The 27003-nt window shown below is 56.4% G+C and overlaps 1 protein-coding gene across 2 annotated transcripts in view; it reads right to left on the minus strand.

The window, feature by feature from the left end:
- Positions 1–14319: 14319 nt before the first annotated feature.
- ALPL (alkaline phosphatase, biomineralization associated) overlaps positions 14320–27003 on the minus strand; it is a 60482-nt gene continuing 47798 nt past the window's right edge. For both annotated transcript variants that reach the window (XM_082449103.1, XM_082449104.1), the window contains exons 6-12: positions 26486–26661; positions 23097–23240; positions 21130–21199; positions 18896–19030; positions 16609–16800; positions 16030–16149; positions 14320–15327 (exon numbers count right to left, since the gene is read on the minus strand). In XM_082449103.1, the coding sequence (XP_082305229.1) occupies positions 15062–15327; positions 16030–16149; positions 16609–16800; positions 18896–19030; positions 21130–21199; positions 23097–23240; positions 26486–26661 (1103 nt within the window). In that variant the 3' untranslated portion in view covers positions 14320–15061. The remainder of the gene's footprint in view (positions 15328–16029; positions 16150–16608; positions 16801–18895; positions 19031–21129; positions 21200–23096; positions 23241–26485; positions 26662–27003) is intronic.

Raw genomic sequence — 27003 nt, forward strand, 5'->3', positions numbered from 1 at the left:
CCCCGAGTTGGATGTGACTTCGTGTGACCCCACCCCCCACCTGGATCAACCCGACAGATCTCAGTGGCACCGTGGTGGCGGGGGAGAGCCTATTCACCCCCGAATCAGAGCAGCTGGGTCTGCGAGCACCTCCAGGGCCAAGCCGCAGGCTCCATGACCACCAGCTGTGGCTTCCCCCCCATGGCCCTGCCCTTTCTTCCACCTTGCTCCCCTCTCCACAGGGAGGAGAACGTGGCTTTGAAGGTCCAATCAGGCAGACCTAGATTGGAGTCCTGCCACCATCTCTTAACTCTCTGAGTGGCACTGAGAAACTTACAAGCTTCTCTGAGCCTCAGTTTCCACTTCTGTAAAATGGAAGCGATAGTACCTCTCCCAAGGGTTCGTCATGAGGATTCACTGAGCTGGAGCATACGGAACACCTCGCACAGCGTCTGGCACCCCGTGGGTGCTCAAGGATCGGCTTTCCTCTCCTTTCCTATACCCAGTGAAGCTCAAGGGTTTCCCCTATGTGGCCACCTGGGGGCGCCAAGGGATTGCTTACCCAGAAGGATGGGGGTGGGGAGATGGCGATGAATCTGTCCAGCTGCTGGAAGGAGCTCACAGTGCAGAGCGGTTACAATAAAGGGTGACGAATGCCCTGGCGGGGGTGGGGGATGGGGACGAGCATGGGGTCCAGCCTGGCTAAGGGAAGAATGGGGAAGACTCCGGAACAGTGGTGCCTGAGCATCCTGGAAAGGCTTAGGATAGTGTCCCTGGGGAGCGAGCTGCAGGTGCAAAAGTAGGAAGCCAGAGAGTGCTGCTTGCAGTCGGGAAGGGAGCCAGCAGTTCTGAATGATGGGAAGGTGGTGATGGAGGGGCAGGGAGATGGGGCAGAGATGAGGCCAGAGGTCACATGACCTTGGGTGCCAGACCAAGGGGCTAAGGCTTTATGCTGAGGGCAGTGGGGAGCCATGGAGGATGCGAAATAGCAGTAGAAAGAGAAGTGGGGGCTGCTGGTGGGGACTGGCTGGGCAATGTCAGCCTAAGGACGGGAGGACCCAGGAGGCCATTGCTGGGTGCAGAGGGTAACCGGGACAGTGGGCAGGTCTGGAAGATGCTGGGAGACTTGCACATCTGGACGAAGGGCCTGATGTGATACGGAGCTGAGGGAGGACCTGAGGAGCCTTGGGGCGGGGTGGGGGGGTGTCCTGGCCTGAGTATTGGGTGAATGGGAGGGTCTCCTCTGAGGTAGGAGCACAGGAGGAAGAGCAGGTTGGAGGATTTGGGGTATGGGAGGGTGGGCACAGAATTGGGTTCCAGTGGGACTAACCATGCCTTGGCCTCGCCCCCTCCCCACCACAGCTCCCATGCCCTCCCCAGGACGATGCTGGGTGCACCCCAGGGCCTTTCCCGACAGGGTCCTGCTGTGACCCTCAGATGTCTGGGGCCACCCAGGGGTGGTGACTCACATCCACTCCCCAACCCCACCCACCTGGGTTTGGCCCTGGGCAACCCTGGGCTCAGTGGGTCCCCTGGTAACCCCCCTCCCCTCCTCTGCCTCACCCCTGTTCTCTAACCCCTCCCAGGCCCTGGCTCTTCCCCACTCTCTGCCTCAGTCTCTTACCCTGTCTCCTCCCATCCCACCACCAAGGGCCAGTAGCCCCACTTCGGCACCAAGATCAAGAGCTTAGCTCTGAGCCTGTTCACCTCCTAGCTCTGTGACTTTGGGCACATGACTTTGGCTCTCTGGGCCTCAGGGTCTTCATCTGTATGATGGGAATGCTAATAGTTCTGCGCTTGGTACCCTGATGTGAGGATTCAATGAGGTGATACCTCAGAAAGTTCTTGGTGCTGCCCTAGCACACAGTGGGCTCAAAAAATAGTGTGTGTTGTGTTTGGGGACATGCAGTTAGCCATTAACGAGGACCATCTCCGTAACCCGCATCAGAGGCTGTGGAGTTGCTCTCTGAATGGGAGATGGAGCGGCTGATGCGGAGCCCGGCACAGGTGTCTGGATACGAGGCGCTGGGAATGTACAGTTATCAGTTGCTTCCCTGAGCCTCAGCTTCCTGGGCTTTACTGGGGTTCACGATCCTTGTATAAAAGAAGTGGGGCACCCCTGCTTGTATCCCTTTATGATGTGCCCCACCCCACAGCTCTGGCCCGCAGCTGAGCTGGAGCGGAAGCAGGGGGCCGGCCTGATGAGCAGAACCTGCCTTTGCCCCTCGGCCTGCCCGGGTTGTGGCAGAGCCCCCGTCAGCGGGAAGGGCCGGCCTCCGGGCTGGGTTTCAGCCCGGGTCCCCGCCCCACCCCTCCAGGCTCCAAGGTGGGGCTGGGGGAGGCCGAGGACGAATCTGGCCTCTGGGATCAAAGTGTCCAGTGCTGTTTCTCTTGTGCCCACGCCAGCTCTGTGCTCGTCCTGGGTTCTGAGGTGGGGAGGGCGAGCCAGGACACTGACCCGAGGCTGAAATTAGGGCTTGGGCGGGGGGCGCCGGGCTCCGGAAAGCACAGGACTCTGCTTAGAAATAACTCTGGTGGTGGAAACGGCAGCCAAAAGTTTCTCTGGACGCAGGAGGCAAGAGGCCTCCATGGAGGGACTTGGGTGCCCGGCTGACCCGACAGCCGCGTCTCCCCTGCCTCAGGGCTGGGACCTGTCTCTCCAGGTCTCAGTTTCCTCACCCATAAAATGGAGGCAAAGCCCTACCTGATGCTGTCAGGCCAAGAAGCTGCCATGGCCTCTAAGGGATGTGGCATAGACCCCATGCCCAATAGGAGGCGTCCTCCCCGTGCCCCAGCAGCTGGGGCATCCCTGGACATCCATGGCTAACTCTAGGGCAACGTTGCCAAAGAGCCGGCCACAGGCCCAGGCCCGCCCAGTGCCAGGGGACTGGGACCTGGACATTCTCTGCTGCTCAGGCCACAGGGGGTACTTAACCAGGGACCCTGGAATGTGGAGGTCCCTCCCTCCTTCCCTGTACCCGCCCTGCCAAGGGGACAGTCAGGGACGGAGCCTCCTGAAATAACCAGATCTGGTTAGCAAGGCTAATTTTAAAAGCCACTGTGGCTGCCCCATAGGCCCTTCTGGGAAGCCATGAATGTCCCTGTGTTTGCCCCTGGGAGGCAGGGTGAGGGGAGAGCAGAGGGGCTGGGAGGACTCCCACCCCTGACCGCCAGTGCCGGAGACCCCAAGCTGCCTCCCAAGGCCTGCCCATCCAGGGCCCAGAGCCCTGGCCCAGTACAGGGGCTCAGGGGCCCAGCCTCTGCCCTCATCCGCTCAGAATGAACCCTGGTGGGCTCTCAGGATGCTCCACCCTCTGTACTGGTCTCCCTGAAGCCGTCCTGGGCAGGGAGCCTTAAGCTCTCCGTCTGTCTCTGTCTTGGCTATCTCCCACAGTCTCCATCTGCTTACTCTTTATGTCCCTTTATCTCTGTGTCTCTGCCTCTCTCTGTCTCTGACACTCGAGGTCCCTCTCTGCAGCTGTGACTCTCCCCCTCTCTCTGGGTCCACCATGCAGGAGGCCCCCGCAGCCTTCTGACAGTCTGTAGGCTGGACTGTGCAAGCCAGGTAAGGGGTGAGGGTCCACCTGGGAGCTGGGGCTGCAGGTGGGTCCTGGTGGGGGAGGACAGTAGTCCTGGGGGACCGACAGGAGCTGTAAGTGGGCAGGCAGGGGCTGTGTCATGACCTGGGCCATCCATCCAGGCCAGGTGCGAGCAGAATTGAGCTCCAGCGGTAGGGTGGCCAGATTTAGCAAGTAGAAACACACAGAGCCCAGTTAAACTTGAATTTCAGATAAACAAGGGATGATTTTTAGTTTAAGTATACCTCATGCAATGTTTGGGACATACTTAAACTAAAAATCATCCCTTGTTTATCTGAAATTCAAGTTTGACTGGACATCCTATGTTTTATCTGGCAGCCCTATCGGGGAGGCTCTAAGAGTGAGAGGAGAAACCTGCTCTTAGGAGGAGCAGGTTCTATAGACCGAGGGAGCCCCCGCCTGGCGGGGATGTCACAGCCATGCCTGGGGGAAATCCCTGTCCGATGTGGGAGGAACAGCTCCTGCCCACAGGGAGCTTTCAGTTTTCTGGGATGGGGCCAGTCCTCAGGAGCTTGGCTGGCGGGGTGCGGTGCACATGATACACAGACACCAGTTACCTCCTCAGGGGAACCATAGACATGAGAAGGGAGGGTCTCTCCTGAGCCCCGGTGCCTCATCCAGGGCCTGGCACACAGTAAGGGCTTCATAAATATTTGTTGAATGAATGAAGAATTCTCCCAACCCATGCCCAAAGCAGTGGGGTGGTGCCTGGCCAGCAGGGGCTCCAGCACCCTACCTGCCCCTCCCAAGCTCCTTGGATCCAACGGGTGTGTGCACTGCCCTCACCCCAGGGGCTCCCCAAAGTGAGCTGTGGAGGGGGAGGAGCAGGGCAGAGGGCATAGAGAGATGATGCCAGCTTTTCTCCTACCCCACCCTCACCCCACACCCCAATCCCAACTCGAAGTCCAGCCTGGGCAAGCATGCAGGTCGGGGCTGGGAACTAGGGCAGGGTGACCTCTGGCTTCTGGCATTGGGGGCTTTTGGGGACTAAGGTAGGGGAGCAGGCCAAAGAGGTGCTGATCAGTGCTCCTTAGGGAGACATTTGGACAGTTGGGAGATTCCTGGGACCCAGAAACTTGAGGACACTTGTTTCTGGGGAGGTAAGATTTGGATCTTTTCCTGAAGTGCTTTGATCTCAGGGGTCTTCCTGAAGGGGCCAACTAGGGAGAGGCCTGTGGTTCTCCCACACCTCCCCCAGGACAGAGTCCCTTAAACAGCCTTTTTGTTCATTCATTCATACATTCATTCATTTATTCGCTTGCTGATCCCTCCCTCACTGCCGCCATTCTCTGGGATGACCAGGCTCCAGGCCAGGTGATAAAGGACTGCAGCATCTCTTCTGGTCTCAGTAGGAACATACCAGTTCCAGTGCTGGCCCTGCCACTGGCTCCCCGTGTGACCTTGGGCAAGTCACTGACCACTTTGAACCTCAGTTTCCCCATCCCTACAATGGGGATAACGCTAGCAGCTCCCTCCTGGGCTACTGTGAAGGGTACGAGATGATGCCAGCCCTCGGTGAGAGAGCTTCAGAGGGGAAGCCACCATGATTATTGTCGTTATTATTATTATCAGTATCATTTTTTAAAATTTTATTTATTTTATTTATTTTTGGCTGCGTTGGGTCTTCGTTGCTGCACGCGGGCTTCCTCTAGTTGTGGCGAGTGGGGGCTACTCTTCTTTGCGGTGCGCAGGCTTCTCATTGCGGTGGCTTCTCTTTGTTGCGGAGCACGGGCTCTAGGCACCCAGGCTTCAGTAGTTGTGGCTCGCGGGCTCAGTAGTTGTGGCTCTTGGGCTCTAGAGTGCAGGCTCAGTTGTTGTGGCGCACGGGCTTAGTTGCTCCGCGGTATGTGAGATCTTCCCGGACCAGGGCTCGAACCCGTGTCCCCTGCATTGGCAGGCAGATTCTTAACCACTGTGCCACCAGGGAAGCCCCATATTATCAGTATCATTTTGAGGCCCCTGTGGGTTGGGCAAGGAGTGGCTGGCCCCAAGGCCCAGGCCCCATGGCCAGTGTCACACTGAGCCATCCCGATAGGCCCGCTTCCTCTCGGTGCTTCAGCCATCTTGGCCCCCATCCCTCTTTTTCAAGGCATGTCGGCTCCTTCAAGGTGCCTCTGGCTTCTAGATCAGCAAGAAATCCTTCAGAGAAAAGTTAAAGTTGGGGACAGAGCTTGGAGCGGCCATCCGGTGGCAGGGCTTGGGCCTGGCCCCCCAACCTGCAGTGTGAGCTGGAGCTGGTCCCTCCTGCTCGGGCCTGGTTTCCCCAGTTGTACAGCGAGGGGGTGGGGCTGGACGTCCTGCCACGGCCTGGACGGGGCCCTCTGTGTGTCATCCTGTTAGTAACGGGTTAGCTCGGAGCCTATAATCACATCTGCCCTGGGAAGAACTAACAGCGTCTCTGTAAATTGAGCTCTAATTGCGGCTTTTAGTGGAGTCAGCTGCTCCCCCATGCCCCGCCCTGCCCACTGCTCTGAATCAGCGAGGTTGTCCCAGCCTGCCCTGCCAGGCCCAGGAATCCCCCAGGATTGTTCTGGCTCCCACTGAGCCAGCGATGGGTCAGGGACTAATGTCCTTCCAGGACCTACTGTGCACGAGGCTCTGAGCCGGGTGCTTTCCATGCAGTGGACTCCAGGTCATGTGACTACAGCTCTGGGAGGCAGGGGCTACTGGGTCTGTTTTTGCAGAAGGGGAAACTGAGGCACAGGACAGCGAAGTCACTTGTCCAAGGCCACTCAGCTAGGATGTGGCAGAGTCTGGATATAAACCTAGATCTGTCTGATTCCGAGGCTTTGTTCCCGGCCTGAGGCGGAGGAGACACGCCCCACCCCACCCAGGGGCTCCGAGACCCCCAGCTGATGCTTCTGCCCCACTGGCGTTTGCTGACGAGGCCAGAGGCAGCCCCCCTCCTCAGGCGGGGCGCAGGCCTGTGGTTTCCCTGTTTGTTCTGGAGGTCCCAGCCGCTTCCCCAAGGAGACAGCTAGTGGTTCCCAGGCCACAGCCCCTTGGGCGGAGCCAGACCGCGACTGGCCAGCCTGGGAACACTGCCCGCCAGCCCCACTGGGCTCCACCAGACCCTGGCGCTGGGTGGTCTGGGCAGGGGCCGGGGAGGGCCTCGATCCTGGCCACGGGGCAGGAGCCACAACTGGTGCCAGACTCGAGGCTGCCCTGCCAGAGACCTGGAAGGGTCCTGAGGCCGGGGATGGCTAAACTGGGGCAAACAGTGCCCTGGGGGGGGAGCCCAGGAGGGAAGGCCCCAGGCCCCAGTTCTCTCTGAGGACCTCAAGAGAAACATCCACCCCCTTCAGGACTGTCATTGTTGGGTGGCTGCAACTCAACCATTGAGTTGGTTCAGACAGCAGCCCTCCTTAGAGGCTGGTGGAGAAGCCAGGGTTGGCAGGCAGAAGACCTAGCGTCCAGCCCTGCCCTCCTCTGGACCTCAGTTTCTCCATCTGTACAATGGGCAGGGGTCAGGACTCCATGCTCGACCAGGGCTCCGCCAGCTGGGCAGGCTGTGGTTGTGGGGTGGGCAGCCCAGGCTGGAAGGATCTCAGTTGTTCCCAAAGTCATTTTCAGGGGCTTCCTCTTGCCCCCACCCCCAAGTCTTATAGCCCCCGCCCACACCTCTGACAAAGCCCCCTCTGTTCCCCTCTCCCAGGTGACTGCCTGATGGAGTGGAAAGAGCTCCCATGGGTCTTGGAGTCTGACAGAGCCCAGTTCAAATCCTGGCCGCTGGCTCTCTGTGATCTTGGGCATGTTTCATCCTCTCCCGCCCCCATAGCTTTAAATGCCATTGTGACGCTCATCCTTCTATCTCCGGCCTGGGCTCCTCGCCTGAACTCCAGACTCTTTCCCAACTACCTACCAGCATGTCCACTCCAAAGTCCAATGGGCATCTCCAAGCTAACGTGATCCAAACCAACTCTCTATTTTCTCCCCAAAATGCATAAATGGCATTCCACCCAGGTGCTCAGACCCCAAAGTGAAGGCGCATCCCTGCTTCCGCTGTTTCCTCCTCTCCCTGCATTCAGCCCATCAGCAAGCCCGGCTGGCTTTAACTCCCAAACGTGTCTGGGATGAAGCCCCTTCCCACCACACTTAGCTGGTCCAAGCCATCACCACCTCCACCCCCAACAACAGAAAGGCCTCCAGACTGCCCTCCGGCATCTGCTCCTGGCGTTCCTGATCCCTGCATGGCAGCCAGAGCAATCTTTCCATAAGCTGGTCTGTGCCGCTCCCTGCGTCTAACCTTCCCGTGTGACAGAAGAAGACGCAGGTGCCTATCGTGCCCCACGCGACGCAGCTCCCGTCCACCACTCCCCCTCATCCCATCCACTGTCTCCCCTTTCTCTGGGCTCCAGCCGCATTGGTTATTTCTGTCCCTCAAACATATTAAGAGTATTCCTGCCCCAGGGTCTTTGCACTTGCTTTATTCTACTTGGAATAATCTTTCCTCCAGCTCTTTGAAAGGCCACCTTCTTACCGACTGTGTCTCAAACCAAATGTCACCTCCTCAGAAAAGTCCTCCCTGCCCACCAGCTACAGCAGGGCCCCCAGTCACTCTCTGGACCTTGGTTTTCTTATTTGTAACATGGGGCCAGTGCCAGTGCCCTACCTAAGAGGGTGGAAAGAGATGGTTGGCGGGGAGGGGGGTGCTGAAATGCCAGCGTGAGGCAGGCACTGGGCTCCTCTCTCACTGGCACCCACAGTCCCAAGGCATGGCTGACCCTGAGCTGGCTGGACCCAGGGTCAGGAGACTGGGAGAACCTTTTGCCAGAGGTGGAAGCTGGGCTCCTCTGCCCGTTTTACTGTGTGACTTCAACTTGGTCTCTGACCCTCTCTGGGCTACCTTCCTCCCTGGCCTGCAGAAGCCAACTCCAGCCCTGAGCTTTGTCTGGGCGACAATGGAAAGAGGTCTGTCCCCAGGAGATCCCTCAGGAATGGAGGGATCAGGGCAAAAGGCCCATCCAGCACTGAACCTTGCCTTGAGGTTGGATGTCAGGACAGCACCTGTTCATACCCTGAGAACAGGCAGCAGCTGCTCAGGCCTTAGCCCTGGAGGGGCTCTGGGAGAAGAGGGAATGATCACACCTTGAGCCTGTCCATATCCTGCCCCAGAGCCCTCTTCTCATCCTGACCCAGCCCCCTGTCCTCAGGGCACAGCCTCTTAGCTACCACTGTTCCCCAACCAGGTCACCTGAGTGGGCAGGAGGCTGATTACAGGGCCCTCAGCCAGAGTGTTGAAGCCCAGGCTGACCTCAGAGACCCTGGGGCCACCCGCCCTGGCCTGGGCAGGGGGAAGGAGGGGGAGGGAGGGGGAGGCAGGGGCTCTGCCCGAGGCTGCTGGGCACTCCCCACCGGGACAAGGGCACAGGCGCAAGAGGTCAGGATCTCCTGACTGACGCCGGCAGCCCTGCTCCCTCGAACCTTTGCAGAGTTACAATCCTGCCTCCTCCTTTCTGCTCCGCATCCTGCCCGGTGCATGATTAGGTCCCGCACTCTGCAGCCACCCTGCCTGCCTTCGCGTCCTTCTCCACCTCCTGTTAGTTGTGGGACTTCACAAAAGTTATCAAATTTCTCTCTGCTTCCTTTTCCTCATCTGTAAACCAGAGACAGTAACAGTCCCTGCCCTCTGAGAGCGGTTGGGCGGATAAACGAGTTAAGTGCGCTGTGAAGCACTAGGAAGAGCGCTGGCCCTCAGGGAGCGCCACGGAAATGTTCACGACTGTGTCTGTAGCCAGTGTTTCCACCACCTCAGCGATTCTAAGCCTCGGTTCCAGTGCGCAGGAGGGAGAGCCAGCACTGGCCGGTGGCGGCCCCCTGCCCCGCCTGCCCCTGCTGGGCTGGTGGGTCATGTGCGTGCCCCCCATCCTGAGGTTGCGGGCAGATGGCTGAGGAGCCAGAAAAGAGCCTGGAGCCATGATCAAGACAGCATCACAAGGAGGCCCCAGGAAGCCACACAGGAACTCGGAAGCCCAAATCCTCTTCTGAGAACTTAATCCCCCACCCCACCCCCAGATCGGCTGGTACTAGATCTTGGTGGGAGGTCTCGGGGTTAACCACCAGGGCTAATTATAAACGCTGCTGCTTTGGGGATCTCACTACCTGATTGAAGGGCTTCTGTGGCTGATGGGTCTGGGGTTGTTTTCCTTGGAGAGATTAGCGCCTCGGAGGGGGTTGGAGGAGGTGGACTGGGGGTCAGGCAGACCTGGGTTCAACTTGCAGCTGTCACTTACAAGCCATGGAACAGGTCCCTGTGCCCTGCCAAGCCTCAACTTTCTAATCTGTAAAATGGGGATGATATTGTCCAGCTCACAGGATGGTGGTGGGGTATGTGGATGTGTCTAGCATCTGGATGCTACAAACCATCCTACAACTTCACGGCCATGTCTTGGGTGCTTAGTAGGGTGTACGGTGCACTGTAGGTCCCCTGCTCCCTCCTGCCTTCAATCTCAGAGCAGTAAGTTTGCTGACAATCTATCCACTTACATGCTGGTCCAGTTTCCTTCTTCACAAACAGGACTGAGACTCTCAGGCACAGGTTTGGGGACTGCTTCCTCCTCCCCATCTCCATGACCCCAACTTCCCTTGCCTGGCCTCTTGCAGCAGACTCCTTGTTGGTCTCCCAGCCTCTAATTCTTCTCAAAGCTGCCCTCAAAGCTGGCAGCCAAGATTATCTTTCAAAAATGATGCTCACGCCCCAGCTCCAGAATCTTCCATGGCTCCCCAGGGTCTTCAAGGTCAACCCCCAGCTTCTTGGAATGGCATTTGAGGCCCTCCTGCCCATCTTTCCCACAACGTTTCCTCTGAATTCCCCCTCTGTAGCCTCATGCCTGCCTCAGTCCTCCTCGCCTTGTCAAGCCCCAGCTCATTCTTTGCCTTCTGTCTCTGTGCCCGCCCCACTTGTGCCCCCAGCTGGTTAGGTGCCCCCTCCATGCCCCCACAGTTCCTTGCCTCCCCACCACCCTGAGATTCCCTCTGGTGGTCTCTGCCATGAGGCATGAACTTCCTGAGGACAGAGCCTTGGGCCTGTTCGCAGTTGTCTCCCAGGCTTGGCCCAGAATAAGGCAGGGGCCACAAGCTCAGTTTCCACAACGACCAGACAGGTAACACCAGTTCAGAGAGGCTTTGCATAAGGGTACAGGGAGCCCTGGGGACTGAGGCAAACAGGAGAGGTACCCCCAAGATGGGCAGCCGTCTCTCAGCTCCAGCTGACTGCTGCCCTGCAGAAATGTGGGGCAGTGCCAGCACACCTTCCAATTTTTCAAAAAAAGCCAGAAATTCAAATCTTTTGTGCAAGTTCCCAATGTTCTGAAACACTGTGAAGATACTCAGTGACATCTGGGGAGCACGTGAGTTGGAAGGTGCCCTGAGCATAAGTGAAGCTGAGACAAGACAACCCAAGCTTCCTACACCCCTTCCTTTCTGTGGAGCAAAGCTTCTCACTGTTGAGTGGGATGGAGGGCAGCGATTGTGTCCCCTAGAAATCTAGTGAGGAGGGTCTGGGCATGTTGCTAACCATTCTACAATGCACAGGACAGTCCTCACAACAGAGAAGCACCCAGCCCCAAGTGCCGGTAGTGCCGCGGTTGAGAACCTGCTAGAGTTGTTGGTGGGAAACAGCCACTCAACTGAAGACTACATTTCCCAGCCTCCTTTGCAGTTGATGGGATCATGTGACTAGTTCTCACCAATGTACTGTGAGTAGAAGGGACATGTGTTACTTCCAGGAAGAAGTGGTTAAAAAGTGAGTCCCTCCCACCCCCCTCATTGATGAGCTGGTCAGATAGATGTTCTGGTTAGATAGAACATCTGGAACTTAGAGGACAGCAGAGCCACATAGTGGAAAGAACCTGGGTCCCAGGCACCTGACCAGAGGCACCACCAGATGTTTGAGATAGAAATAAACTCTTACTGTGTTAAGTTCTAGATTTCTCTTTAACAGAAGACAGGGTTATCTGGATGACTAGAAGAGGATTTGTCAGCTTAGCTTCAGTCTTCCTCCCTGAGAAAGCATCTTACTGTCACCCTTAGCCTCTAGTTCTGCGGGTGGATGGGTGGAGCTGGGACCTCTGCCTGGACCCCTGGCCTGGATTAGGACTCAGAGCCACCAACAGTTAGAATAAAGGGGTGATGAGTGATGTGAAGGTGTGGGGCCCAGCCTGGGTGAGGGAGGCATGGGGAAGACTCTGGAGCAGTGGCGCCTGAGCATCCTTGATTATTCTTGAAGCAGACATCAGTCCACAGCCTGGACTCACGGCAGGAGGAGCTCCTTGTTTCTCACGGGATCCTAAAGGCTCAGTATGTGTTCAGCATGGTGCTGGGACTGTACATTCAGATGCAGGAATGGAACATCAGCGAAGTTAAAGAACTCTCCTGAGTTCATAGAAACGAGAAAGCGATGGAGCAGAGGCAGGAACCCCTATCTCTCTGACTCACAGCCCATGCTTTTGAACCCCATCCCAAAGTTTAACAGATATGATGGTGCTTTGTTTGTATCGTTTGAGCATTTACTGTTCTAGCACATGCTTGGGAGCTTTATCTCAGCCCTTCCAGGGGCGGGTTGGAAGGGCCAGGGTGTTCATTTTCCTGGGAGCAGCGCTTAGCCAATGAGGGATTAGAGCTGGAGAATAAATACCCCTGTTCCCTCGCCCCACAGCGGGATAACTCTGAGATACATCTTCTACACAGTCTCCTGGAGGCCCACAGTGGGACTGAGCCCTAGTTGTCCAGAATGGTAACCTGCTTAATAACATATCCTTCCCTTTCCCGGCTGGCTTCCCCACTCTGCCTGGTGCTTTCTGGGTTCCTTTTATAAACTACTTGTACTCAGATCCTTGTCTCAGAGTCTGCCTCTGGAAAACCCAACCTAAGACACAAAGTATGGTTTGCATACCCCAGAGACATGTAAATTGACTTTGGGTGGTACTGGCGAACTTTTTAATTTTTTTAAATTTTTATTTATTTATTTTTGGCTGCGTTGGGTCTTCGTTGTTGCACATGGGCTTTCTCTAGTTGTGGCGAGCGGGGGCTACTCTTTGTTGTGGTGCGCAGGCTTCTCATTGCAGTGGCTTCTCTTGTTGCAGAACACAGGCTCTAGGCGTGCGGGCTTCAGTAGTTGTGGTGCGCAGGCTCAGTAGTTGTGGCTCACGGGCTCCAGAGCGCAGGCTCAGTAGTTGTGGCGCACGGGCTTAGTTGCTCCACGGCATGTGGGATCTTTCCGGACCAGGGCTCGAACCTGTGTCTCCTGCATTGGCAGGCAGTTTCTTAACCACTGTGCCACCAGGGAAGTCCCTGGCGAACTTTTAAAAACAGACTGCTTAAATGTGAATTTAAAGAAGTGTTTAGGGGGACTCCCCTGGTGGTCCAGGGGGTAAAGACTCCGTGCTCCCAGTGCAGGGGACGTGGGTTTGATCCCTGGTCAGGGAACTAGAGCCCGCATGTATGCCGCAACTAAGAGTTTGCATGCCCCAACTAAGAAGCCCACATGCCACAACTAAGGATCCTGCATGCCTCCAACTAAGACCCGGTGCAGCCAAAATAAATTAAAAAAAAGAAAAAAATAACTGTTTAGGAAATGATAGTACAGAGATATGACAAAAATTATGAAGATGGTATGAGAATAACAAATGAAAATGCTGTAATGTACAGTGAAGATGAGGTCTCTGTCCTGGCCAGAATGTAGGCATGTAGTTTAATTTGTTATCCCAGCATCAGCTCGGCTGTGCTTCCCTTTTTGCCAGGACTGCTAGGAAACTCAAAGAGAAATCTGCGCAGCTGCATTTTCATTCTTGAAGTATGTCTGCTTCTGACATACAATTTCTCATCTTTCCAAGTTCATATTTAACTGGCCCCTGTTATGAGTCATTAGTACTGGCTGCCTCAGAGCCTGGTTGGCAGGAGGTTGGAAATGCATTATAAATAAATAAAGGGTGTCATTAAGTATGGGAACTTTGTAATCAAATTCCAGCTCCACAACTTGAGGGACCTTGGGCACTCACATCACCTCCTGCACCCTTGGCTTCATCATCTATAAATGTGGATGATGGAGGCCTACTTCCTAGTGAGGATTAAATGAACTGAATGCATACAAGCATCAAGCACAGAGATTGGCAGATGGTAAATGATCAATATTAATTGTTAGGATTAGTATCATTATTGGGACTTTGATTCTAAATGAGGAAAGAGGAGCAAACTTGGGGAACTCTGTATACCCCCAATATCAGGTGTAATCTTGAGTCTGGTACCCAGGCTTGACAATCAGGAATGGAAAAATCACAATCATCTAGGCTGAAGCTCTGTGAGGGCAACCACTAAATTCTTAGGACCTAGTACAGTGCCTGGCTCATACTCAATGCTTATTGAGTGAATGAATGGAGGAACAGCTACAATGGGCCAGGGTGGGCAGTTGTTTGTGGGCGCCATGCAGCAAGGGTGTCCCAGGGCCCTTGAAGGCCTTCCTGCTGTGGGTTTCAGGGCACAGAGGCAGTCTTCTTTAATCCTCATGGCAACCCCAGAGTGGACTGTCTCCCATTTTACAGATAAGAAAATGGAGAGGCAGAGACACAAAGGACTTTGTCCAAAGTCGCCCAGGTAATGAGCGGTGAAGTCCCCAGGTCAGCAGGAGACCCCTTTCTCCCCATCCAACCCCACCTGTGCTCCTGGGCCCCAATTCCAGTTCTTCCCAGAGAAAGGATCTTATTTCAGTCTCTTCCTCACTGACCACAAAGACTCAGTCCTGTCCTCAGAAATATTTGGAAAGTTTTATTTAAATGTTTTGTGTTCCCTTTTAACCAACATCAAAAAGAGAAAAATTTTTCGCTGTTCCAAACAGGAGAGCCACTTCAGAGAGGAGCATGTGTGTTCAGAGCTGGGAAGTGTCTGCTTTGCCAGGCTGCTCTTCCCAGCCTGGGCCACCCTGGGCTGGACGGCCAGTCCCAGGAGCTGACTTCCTGGGAGCCCCAGGCGGCCTTGGAATGAGTGAGTGAGCAAACCCCCATCCTGAGGAGGAGGACCTGGTCTCCCCTGCAGTTAGGACTGGGCTTGGGGACAGCGACATGAGCCTGGTAGGGCCTGGTGGGTTCCAGAGGGAAGGAGAGGGGAGTGGGAGGGTCAGATCCGGAATGTTCTGTAGAAGCTCCAAGGCCTCTGGGTCTGGAGAAATACGTCTGCTAGAAAAATAAGATGCTTTGAGAAGTTCTGCAGTCTATGTTCTCTGCCTGCACAAGAGAAACCGACCCTGTTGGCCAAAGGGGCAGCGGTGGGGGCAGAGGCTGGAGGCCAGCAACTGGTGGAGATTTCCAGAGGGGAGCGAGGTGGGCAGCAGAGAGACTTTGGTTTCCTGGGTCCCCTTTCTGGCAGCTGCAGAGGCTGTAGAGGCCTCTGCCTCCCGCCCCTTGAGGTGTGGGCTGCCGGGGAGTGGGCAGCACTGGGAGAGGGAGGCCAGCCATCTGTCATGGGCTGGTCGATGCCCAGGCCCTGGGCCCTCAGAACAGGATGCCCAGGGGGAACAGGGCCAGCAGGAACAGCAGAGGGCCTGGGGAGGGGCTGCCTGACAAGCTGGTGGAGGCACAGTGGTCGCGGTTGGCACCGATGCAGGCTGCGTAAGCCATCACGTGGGGGATGTAGTTCTGCTCGTGGACGCCGTGCAGCAGGTGTGCCATGGGGCCCTTGGCGAAGACGGCTACGTCCTCCCCGCCGTGGGTCTCGTGGCGCAGGGGCACGGCGGACTGTGCCTGGTAGTTGTCGTGAGCTGCGGGCCAGAAGAAACACTTGCTGAGAGCCTACCAGGGGCCTGGCACTATGCAGTAGCTTCCCCGTGCCCCTTCCAGGTTGGCTTGAATGCCCCCATTTTATAGAAGAGGAAACTGAAGCTCACTGCAGGGAAGTCATTTCACACCAGGCCACAGGATTTGGGCCTGAGTCTGTTCTGACACAGAAGCCTGCACTCTCAACCCCCAGGCCTCATCCGGGCCGTCTGGATTAGAAGGGAAGAGTCAACCCAGGAGAGCCTCTTACCATTGGCTGTGCCATTAGGCCCCCAGGGACCCCTGGGGACATCATGAACAAACACCTAACAATATGGAATTGGATAAGCAGACTGGGAAGGCTCACACACTGGAGTATTATACAGCCAGTAAAAACGACAGTGTAACATAGCAAGCACCTGCACGTGCCAGGCAACACGCTAAGCTCATCAGATCTATCTAGTCCTTCAGACAACCTTAGGAGGTAGATATGGAGGAAACGGAAGCTGAGGAAGGTTAAGTTATGTGCCCAAGGTCACAGAGCTGCTAGATTTTAGGAGGGGATTCAAATTAAGGTTGTTCTGACTCAAGTCCTGGCTATTCTGAGACACACACCCCCCAGCCTTAACCACAGGACTACACTGTTTCCAAGCTCATCCCTAAGGGGGTGCCCTGTCCCCTCCCAGCTCTGGGCCTTGCAGTCTTACCGTAGTCCACCATGGAGACATTCTCTCGCTCACCGCCCACCACCTTGTAGCCAGGCCCGTTGCCGTACAGGATGGCAGTGAAAGGCTTCTTGTCTGTGTCACTCACCATGGGGGCCAGACCTGCACAGGGAGGCACTGGTCCAGGGATCATGTTGGAGTATAGTCCCCAGCCCCCAGCTGGCAACCCCTGGGTCCCCTTTCAAGGAAGCCACCTTCCAAACCCAATTTATTTCCAACCAGCCATCCTTCAGTTTTCACTGTGTCCACATCCTCCCATCTGTTGGTCTGTCTGTCCATCCTTCCATCCATCCTCTCCTCTCCCCTGTCCATTAATCCATCCTCCCTCTCGTTTTTCTACCCATCCATCATCCAGGTGGCCACCCATACACCCACCCAGGCATCACTTCACTCCATCCCCCATCCTGTGTTCCCCCACCTGTCAGTGACTTCTCCTCCCTACCCAATTCTGAGTCTCACATGTGCCAGGCCCTGGGCTTGCCAGGTCTCCCACCTGACTCCTGCTCCCAGAGGGCAGACCCTGGGAGTGCCCAGTGCCCACCCCAATGGAGGCCCACCTACCAAAAATAGAGTTGCCACGGGGGGTGTACCCGCCAAAAGTAAAGACGTGGGAGTGGTCGGCGGTGACAACGGTCAGCGTGTCTTCCGCGGAGGTCATGGTGCCTGCCTGCCCGATTGCCCGGTCCATCTCCACCGCCTCGTGCAGTGCCTGCTTGGCTTTGCCCTCGTGGTGCCCGTGGTCAATCCTTCCCCCTTGGGACACCAAGGCAAAGGCCTCCAGTGAGGGGGCGGGGAAGGAGATCTGATCCCCAATTCCCATCCCGCGACGGCCAGGGGACTCCCCTGGGCCAGGCACCACACCAGGCATTTGACGCAGCCATTCGACCTTCACAGCACCTCAGAAGGTGAGTTGTTGGACCACAGGCCCACGCATGGAGAGTGCAAAGCCAGGGTTTAAAGCAGACCCACCACCCCACTCTGCTCCCAGCACTGCTTCTTCAGCTGCTCGGTGTCCCTGAAGACCTCCGAGAGGTAGGGAAGGGACCCAACATGCCTGAATGGCCACTAGGTGCCAGGCAGCTAGGTGCCAGGCATCATAAGCTGACGTCTCGTTTCCCCTTCACAACAACCGTGGGCAGAGATGGGTACGATTAGCCCCGTTTACAGATGGAGCAGCTGAGGCCGGGAGTGGGAAGTGATGTGTCCAAGGTGGGATCTGCTGGGATTTGAATTCAGGTGTGACTCATTGGAAAGCCCTGTTTTTCCATCTCCACTTTGAATACATCCCCTCTGAGGGTAAAGCACGCTCCTAAAGGGGAAAAGCCCTCCATGTCTGGGCAGTGCCTACGGCAGCCTTCCATAAAGGCCTGGGGAAGCCTGCACCTCATGCCACCTCCCCCAGATGAGCACAGGAGGCCTGGCATTAAGCCTGGCTTAAAGGTCACGGCTAAGGCTGTGTGACTTCAGAGAACACCTTCCACCTCTAACAGGAAGACGATGCCTGGTGGACACTCCCAACTCTGAGGGTCCTGAGCCTGGGCGCCCGGCCGCCCTCCTTCCTGCTAGCCTGGGCCTCACCACTGCGGCCCGGCAGGCTGGCAGGGTGGGTCCCTCCTTTGTTGTGGCTCTGGGAGCAGCTGGTCTGGCGGGCCCAGTCTTGGCCCCGCTCACAAAGAGGACCGCTCCCGGGGGAGCCCGTGCTCACCACCACTGGTTCCTGCCTGGTTCTTCGGCATCAGAGGCCCGTTCAGGGCCAGGCCAAGACCGCCGTGCTTGAGTGGGAACCCCGGGGCTTGGCAAGAAAGCCGCCGAGTTGGGCTGGCGCCCGCTGGCCTCTGAAGGGCGGAGGGGCCTGAGCGTGTGCGTATGTGTGGTGAGAGGGTGTGTGCAAATACGTCCGTTGTGTGGGTCCATTTAGAACATGGAAGACAATAGTTGTTAGAACCTTGGAAGATTCCAGAAACTTTATCATTTCCTCTCACTTCCTATTGTGATTGACTTAGCTACTGTGTAATCATAATAATGATAATAATAGAAGCATCAAGGATTTATTCTCTTTTGGGCCCTGTTCCAAGTACATTATGTCTCTGAACGCAATGGATGCTAATAACCGTTCTTGGAGAGGGGGACTATTTTTGGCCTCATTTTACAGAAATGTACAGGTAGAGGTCACAGAGCCAGTGGGCGGCAGCATCAGGACAATGACTCCAGGGCCTCACAACAGTGCCGGGAAACCCCAGGAATGTCGGCATACAGCACCCCTGCCTCCTGAAGGGTCTGGCTCTCCCAACCCAGGGGACCCCAGGATATACCAGGGCCCGCCCTGGGCCTTCTCCTCTCTGACCTTGTTCCCACATGGGCCCAGTAACATCAGAGGTCTGCTGTCCAGCTGCGAGGGTTCCTGCAGACCAATGGGCATCTACAGAGGAGGACCCTGGGCTGGCATCCTTGGGCCCAGCCAGGCAGCTGCTAAGAGCACATTTGTCTACCGGGGCCTGCTGATTTGTCTTTTGGGAGGAGTGAAGCTGAGGGGCCTGCACACCCCTCCAGAGCCAGGCCTTGGGGAGGTATTTCCAAAAGGAAGAAAGTTGCCTCCTCTCTCAGGAAGCCTTCCTGGACTAGTAAGCCAGATGTGCCATCTCCACGCCCAGAGGAGAGCTGCTTGTTGGGCTGGGAACTTCAGCACCGCCCTCTTTTCCCCCCTCCCTCCACAACCCATCTCCCTAAAGGAATCTCCCTGCTCATCCCCAAACTGGACAGTTCTCTCTGAGGGCTGGACCGCCGTACCCCTGAACCCATCTGGAAGGTCCCAGGGAAGTGGCCCTGCAGTCAGGCCCTGGACCCCTACCTTCCACCAGCAAGAAGAAGCCTTTGGGGTTCTTGCTCAGGATCTTGATGGCCATCTCCACCATCTCGGAGAGCGAAGGGTCAGTCACGTTGTTCCTGTTGAGCTCATACTGCATGTCCCCTGGCTCAAAGAGACCTGAGGAGGACCCGGGAGGATGTGGGTGTCTCAGGGAGCACAGGCTCCCCACACACAGCTTGGGGGTAAAGTGGGGGGATGGAAGCTCATCGGGGTGGCTCTTGCGGGCCTGACTTGTGCCAGGGGCTTCGGGCGCGCTTCCTCCTTTCATCTTCTTAGCCACGCCATGGTGAGAGGGACCACCGTGTCCATTTCACAGAGGAGGAGACTGAGCCTCAGGTGTTCAGTACCTTGCTATTTTCAGCTGCTAAGTGGGAGACCTGGGATTCCAATCCATCAGCCCACCCTGAGCCCATAGAGCCCTGGACATGGCAGAGGACTGTGTCCTGGCCTCTACAAGGCAGCCTGGCTGTGTATTTACGTGTCATTTACAGGTCAGGCTTGAAGGGCTCAGTGCCCTGTGCAGTGAAACAGAAGAAGGGTTGGGGTCACTGTCCCTTCTGCTCCGAGCTCGGTCTTTTCCCTTGTGAAGTAAGGAGAGTGATCCGTTTCTTACCCATGTCACGAGATTCCACAAGTACTGGGTTGGTGTTTCCAGCCCCGGATGTCCTTCCAGAACACCTTGCCCTTCCATGAGTGCATGCAGCCAAGCAAGAGCTCCAATTAACAGAGTGCTTACTCTGTGCCACACGCTGTCCTATGTGCTTTGGAAGCACTTAGGCGCCAGCCTCTGAGATGGCACCCAATAATCCTCCCTCCTGGAATTCATGCCCGTGTGTGCCCCTCCCTCACTGACTAGGGCTAGCCGCTATATCCAACAGAACACTGTAGAAATGATGGTGTGTGACTTCCAGGCCAGGGCATAACACACTGTGGCCTCGGCCTTGCATACTCTTAGATTTCTGGGGGAAGCCAGCCGCCATGTTGTAAGGACACTCAAGCAACTCAATGGAGAGATTCACGTGGCAAGGAGCTGAGGCCTCCTGCCCACAGCCTGCACCAAGTTATGAGCCATATGAGTGGGCCACCTCGGAAGCCCCAGCCCCAGACAAGCCTTCAGATGACTGCAACCTCACGAGAGACCCAGCTAAATCACTCCCAAACTCCTGACCCAGAGAAACTGTGAAGGAATAAATTGTTCAACAATCATTATAAATAAAACAACTTTACAGTTGTTTTAAACTGTAAAGTTTGGGGATAATTTGTTATGCAGCAACAGGTAACTTACATATTAGCTCACTTAATCCTCATGACAACCCTGAGGTAGGCCCTATTGTTATCCCCATTTTACAGAGGATTCATTATCCTTATTTTATAGAAAACTGTGGCACAGAGAGGAGAAATCACTTGCCCAAGGTTGCACAGCTCATGGGTGGTAGGAGCTGGATTTGAACCCAGCACTCTGGCTCTAAGATCCATGAACAGAACTTTCTTGCTCCATGGGTACATGCATGACTCTACACAGCCAGTGTGGGGTATGGGGTGTGTGCTGTGTGACCCAGGCAAGTAGAGAGCTGTGTGTGTATCTGAGGGATCCTCCAGGTACCCAGCTCTAAGCCCATAATTTCCAGTGACACACCCAGGACCCAGGGGCTGTGTTCCTTGAGAAAGATTTGCAGGAGGTTTTGCCACCACTTGCTTGGCCCAATAGCCAGAAGGGAAAGAGGACCCAGATGTCTGCATGGTGGCACTCAGGGTCTCATTCCACCTGGCCTGGAGCCGCCCCCAGGCCCCACACCTGTTTCCCACTCCCTGGGGAAATGGGGGCAACCCCCAGTCAAGACCACTGGCGACAATCTAGCTGGCTTCTGCCCTGGCAACACAGCAGGGCTGGCTCTGGGTCCCCTTGCTCCTCAGTCTAGGACTGTTTAAGTCCCAGCTCCAGCCAGGGTTCAAACTCACCTGGGCCCTAATTCTAACTGGCTGTGTGGCAAGCCAGAGGTCGTTTCCTTTCTGAGCTTTGTTTCCCTTTGTGCTCAATGGAGCTATTCACCCTGCACAGCCAGCAGATTTCAGGTCTAATTCTATGAACCAGAACCCCTCCCTCACCCCTCCCAGGTCCTGGAGCCTGAGGGCAAAGGTCCCTAAGTAGGGGGGCAGCCTGGGACCTCGTCCCCGGGGCACCCAGCTGGATGTCCACTCCATCCCCCTCCACTTACCCAAGAGGTAGTCCACGGTGTAGGGGTCGAGGGCCAGGAGTTCGGTGCGGTTCCAGATATAGTGAGAGTGCTAGGAAGGAGGGCGGTGTCAGCCAGGCCGGGGCTGGGGAAGTCAGAAGGACTAACCCCAGCTGGTCTCAGAGTCTGCGGCATGTACTGGTTCTCTTCAGTCATTTAAAATCCCTCCCCGAAGACCTACCATCCCTGCCTTCAAGAAATGGCAAATAAATGGGCAATTTTAATGCAGGGAGATGAGAATCTGGAGACCAGAGACCACTGTGAGCCTAGAGGCAGGATCAGAGAGGGCTTCCTGATGTCCTAATGAGGTCTTGAAGGACAAGCAGGAATTGATCAGCCTGGGGTCAGGAAGTAGAGTTCCAAGCATGGGGAGGGATCAGGGAGCAAAGAGGGAGGCGCAGATCACAGCGGGCCTTGAGTGCCCACTGAGAGGTATGGGCTATGTGTATTCTGAGAGCTGTGGAGAGCCAGGGAGGAAGCAAAGCCCTAACTCTGCCCTGGGGACCCCATCCAAGGGGGAGATAAAGGAAGTACTGTTTCCCCAGGGCACAGAGGCCATGGGAAGGGGCTGGCCAGCTTGCCTGGTGACGGCACCATTCAGGCCTAGACTGGGGGGTCCCAAACTACCAGGAATCAGCTGTGTGTCCACTGGAGAGCCCCTTGCCTTCTCTGGCCAATGGCATTGGGATCAGAGGTTTCTGAACCTCAGGGGCTGCTTTGGGAAGGAGGGTGGGAAGGCTAAGAAAGTGGAGCTCCCCTCCTTCACTGAGATGATTCTCCTATGTTATCTCATTTGTCCCTCACATCACGCATACAAGGTAGGTACTGTATTCTCATTTTACGGATGAGGACACTGAGACACACAGATTAACCCATACTAAGGCATGATTTGCGAAGAATGTGTGGCTTATCTGAAACCTCAAAGTGATACCCTGTTCGGTCCAGTGATGTGGGCGCCTCTCTCCCTCTTGGTGTCTAGACTGAGCTCCAGGGTAAGCCCCCTGCCTGGGCAAGAAGGATTAAGCTCTGGTCCCATGTTCCAGGTAGAGAAACTGAGGCTGGGAGTGGCGGTGTCTCTCGGACTCGGGCTGGGATGGGGCTCTGGTCCAGCCTGAGCTGACTCAGGAGTGGGAAAGGTTCAACGCAGCTCAGTCCCGCCCCTACCAGCCCCGGGGGGCCATTCCCCAGCCCCTACCCCCCACCTCGCTCTTGGCCCAGCCATATCCCACAAGGCCTCCCCGGGGGCCAGTCCTGGAACCCTCAGAAACCCAACCCCAGAGTGACATCAAAGTGGCTGCCAGGCTGCTCCTCACTGTCTTCAGCCCTGACCGCAGTCATTTCCAGACCCCGGCTGCCCCAGGCCCGGTGGCCGGCAGACGGATTTCAAGGGCCAGAGCTGCTCCAGGGAGCCTGCGCCCAGGTCTTCCCACGCTCCAGCAGCCCAGCACGTGCCCCGGCCCGGCCCCTCCCCGCCACCTCTGCCTGCAAGACCCTCCCAATATCACCTCCTCCCCCTCCTCCCCCTTGTCAGGGCTTCTCAGCCCCACCCTTGTGGTCTGTCCCCTCTGGGTTCCCGTAGCTCCTGGGCGTCTCGCCATCCAAGCACACAGCATTCCACGTTTCCTTAACCACCTGACTCATCCTTTGGACCTCATGCCTAGCCAGGGGCCCTGCACACAGTAGGGGTGCAGGTGGACTGAATGTCTATGCAGGTTATGCCTTGGCCCACCTTCCTCCTTACTGCCTGAAGGTATTTCACTGTGGTCTTGAAGGAAGGAATTGATGGGCACCTACTATGTGCCATTCATATATCTGTAAGGCCCTCTGAGCCCGTTGAAGTAAGAATTATGACCCCATTCTACAGAAATGAACACGGATTCAGAGAGGGCTCCCGCAGCCCTGCCCACTGCAGGCGTCCCCTGCAGCCATCAGGCCCCCGGACAGGCTACCTTGTGTTTCGGTTTGAAGCTCTTCCAGATGTCGATGAGGTTCAGGCCGTCCAGCCTCGTGCCCCTGGCCTTCTCGTCCATCTCATACTCCACATCGGTTCTATTCTTGGGGAACATGTACTTCCGGCCGCCCCCCATGATCACCTAAAGGGGACACAGCCATGAGGAGCCCAGGGCGCCATGACGTCCAGAGGCTCCAGAGGCCCGGCCTGCAGAGCTGGGCTCCTGGGGGCCCGGCGGGCGGGGTGGAAGCTTCTCCGGCATGGCGAGTCCTGGCTGCAGTCCACGCTGCCCTCCCCGAGCCTCCACTTCTCCAGCTTGGGGGCAGGGATGAAATCACGAGGCTATTGGGATTGTGATTTGGGCTTCTGGGTGAAATATTGCAGCTAACCTCCCTTATTCGGCTTTCCAGAAGCCCGACGCATAACTTGGGCTTCTGTGAGAATAATACCATTTACAGAGTGTGTGTCAGGCACTAAGGACTTGAGATACATGATCTTATTCAACATCATACCAAGGCTGTAAGGGAACCCGTGTCACCTGTTTTCCAAATAAAGAAATGGGTGTAGAAATGTGATTTCTTTCTCATAAGGCCACACGGCCAGTGAGGGGCAGAGCCAGGATTCGAACCCAAGGCTCCTCCAGCCCCAGCACCAGGGCCCTGCGGTGTCCATGGAGCTGAGGAAGGGGACTCTGAAAGCCTCCTCCCCCCACAGCCAGGGAGGTCTTGGGGCAGCCCAGCTGGGAGCCTGGCAAACAGTGGGCCAGTACCCACGTCTGTGTAGTCACCACCAGGCTAATTTTATCCACTGTGCTGACCCGCTTGGGCAGACGGACACGGGACTGTTTGTTTTCCTGGGGAGTCCATGTTTGAAGTCCCGGCTATTTTTAAAATGGGGGCCAAGCGCATAATAGCCGCCGCCCGCGGTGACCACCACACCACCAGTGTCCTCCTGTCACCGTGGGCGTCAGCCCAGGCCACTGCCCCTGGCTGACACCTTGGGAGAGCAGACCCAGTGACAGCTGGCCTCAGATCCATTGTCCTGGGACTGGCATTTCGTGGGCACCCTTCTCAACCTTCCATTCCAGCTCCCTCCTCAGAACCCAGGTTCCACAGGGTGGAGGGGGAGCCAGGAGTCCAGGCCGGTGGTACAGGTGGTACAGGTGAGGGGGGTGGGTACAGGCTGGCCCCAGGACCAGCCTGGATCCTGGGGAACCAGAAAGAGCTCTGAAGTCAGACTTGGGTTTGAATCTTGACTCTACTGCATCTTGACCAAGGGCTTGTCACTTAAACTCTCTGCACCTCAGTTTCCTCAACTATAAAATGGAAGTAACGCCCACGCACAGGACTGTCCCAGCCACTGGACTGTCCCAGGAGGAAATGCAGTGATGCAGTGCAGTCCCGGCACCTGGGGCTGGCCTCCCGTGGAAGGTATTCTCAACGGCCAGAAGTAGTAGAGATCCAAGTAGTTCCATGGAGGCAAGTTCCTCACTGCCAGCTCCAGCCAGGAGCTCTGGGGGTAGGGCAGGCTGTTAAAAAAGGAGAAGGGGACCCCGGGTCACTGGCCCCCCGCCCCTGCAAATTGTTCCCACAGAACCTGAGCCCTTGGCATTTTCAGAATGGAAAATGAAGCCCCCAATCTTCTTGCCTGGAGCCTCATCATTTCCAGCCCCAGCAGGCACTTCACACACTCATTAAACTCCCAAATAACAGACTTGCTGTTTGGCTTTGGGGTTTGGGTTTGTGCCTTTCATTTTTCTTTTTTTTTTTTTTTTTTTTTAGCAAAAGATATTTATTTTCAGGGCGGACACCAGGATTTTTGTTTCATGTACAGCCTGGGGGCTGGGGGGCTTTGGGGTGGTGGTGATGCAGGGGCAGAGGGGAGAGAGAAGGATGAGGAGGCTGAGAGAGGAGAGGGAGGAGGGGCAGTCCCCACAGCTGCCCCACCTCCCCACTCACGCTCTAGCTCATCCCCCAGCGGCCTCTGTGGATTACCACCCCCCTAAACCCAGTTCACACCCCTCCCCCCCGCCCGCCCCCACCAGAGAAGCCTTCCTTTAAGCTCCTGTCCCCTTCTCAGGCTGTTGCTGCCAAATCTCTCTTAAGAGCAGCCCGTAATTACACCCTGTGCTTGTACAACAAATGTTCTCACATCCATGACCTCATCTCAGCCTCCAGCGGCCCTGGGAGGGGGCAGGTGGGGCTCTCTGTCCCTGTTGCACAGGTGGGGACACTGAGGCTTGGGGAGGGGAAGCGACTTGTCCCAGGACATGAGTCAGGTACAGGCAAAGTCAGAACGGCGGCTTTGCCTGAGACGGTCACTTGCTAGGAGCGATCAACAGGAGTACGTGTCCCGAGAGGGGCAACTCAATCCACTGCTCAGAAAAATGAGGGGTTGGAAGAGGGGCCAGGTGGCACTTAGAAATTGGGTGGATGGCATGGGGGGGGGCAGAGGGTGGGTCTGGGAGCCAGGAAGTTTGTCTGGTGGGGGTAGAAACAGAGGTAAGGGGTAGGAGGGACCTGGGGGCTCTCTGAGCCTCACTGAACCCCCATTCTAGGCTTGGGGGCTGAAGTCCCCTCACCTCCTCACCAGCCCCTGGCAGTAGGTAACAAGAGTCTGAAAAGGGAACAAGCCAGAGGTTCTCATTTAAGAACAGAGAGTAGGGACCCATCTGAACATCAGGTGGACAATGATGGGGTGCACATGTGCTAAGCCTGCTCCGTATGTCAAAGCCGGTGTTTCAGGGCAGGGACATGTGGCTGCTCGTGCGTAAATGCTACCACTTTCTGAGCACTCACTAGGCATTGGGCCCAGGGCTAAACTCTACAGGGATTATTTTATTTAGATCTTGCAATGGGCTTTTAAGGTAGGTACATTTCACAAAAGGGTTGTAGAAGGGAAGGCTCAGAGAGGTTAATAACTGACCCAAGGTCACACAGCTAGCAAGCAGCAGGGCAAGGATTGGAACCCAAGTTTTAAAGTAAGAGCTCGGGTTAACCACAGCCCACACCACCTTTTCTCTGGGCATGCTGCCTGAGGGCACGGGACACGTGCCTGTCTGTGCATGTAGGAATGTACAGGGCAGGTACTCCCCTGAGATGGCACTGTGTCACCCCCACGCTCCAGTGCAGCGCCAGTTTCCAATTTACAGAATAATCCCTGGGCGCCTGGTTCTTGAGGTGTGGTGGCGGCCACATCAGGATTCATCCCTCAGCCCCACCGCGGAGGAATCCTACAGTGCCTCCCTGCCCCAACTGCAAATCCCCTAATGGGCTGGGAGCCCTCCCAGGTGCGTGGGGAGCCAGGCCAAACTGCTTTTCCCGGGCCAGTCTAGGCCTGAGGCCTCGGACCCACAAGCCCCTACTCTGGCTGCACTCCCGCACTCGCCTCGATGTCCCTGACGTTGTGCATGAGCTGGTAGGCGATGTCCTTGCAGCCCTGGCTCAGGGCCTCCGGGGGCATCTCGTTGTCCGAGTACCAGTCCCGGTCAGCAGAGTGGGCGTAGGCAGCGCTGGGGGTGGCGTGGTTCACTCGCGTGGTGGTCACGATGCCCACGGATTTCCCTGGGGTGTGGGAGAGGAGGGGTTGGCTTCGTCTGGAAATGGGCGTGTCCAAGCTGTCTTCCCCCTCCCTCTCCTAGCTAAAGACAGGCCAGTTCTGCTGCCTGCCTGGGCCCCAGTCTCCCCATCCGTACTAAAGGTGGGGTTGGTGGCTCCCAAATATCCGGGCAGCTCAGATACTCTGCCTCTGTGACCCTCGCCCCTCCTGAGGGCTCTTGAGCTGTGAGCACCTGGGCTGGAGCCCTCCCCCCCCCCACGGACCCTGCAGAGCCCCACCCTGCAGGAAGCCCCCCGGCTGCCCTGCAGGAACACAAGGGCCCCTCCGCAGGGCTCTCAGGTGGAGTG

The sequence above is a fragment of the Balaenoptera physalus genome, assembly GCF_965194825.1.
Source record: "Balaenoptera physalus genome assembly, chromosome: 1".
Lineage (NCBI taxonomy): Eukaryota > Metazoa > Chordata > Mammalia > Artiodactyla > Balaenopteridae > Balaenoptera > Balaenoptera physalus.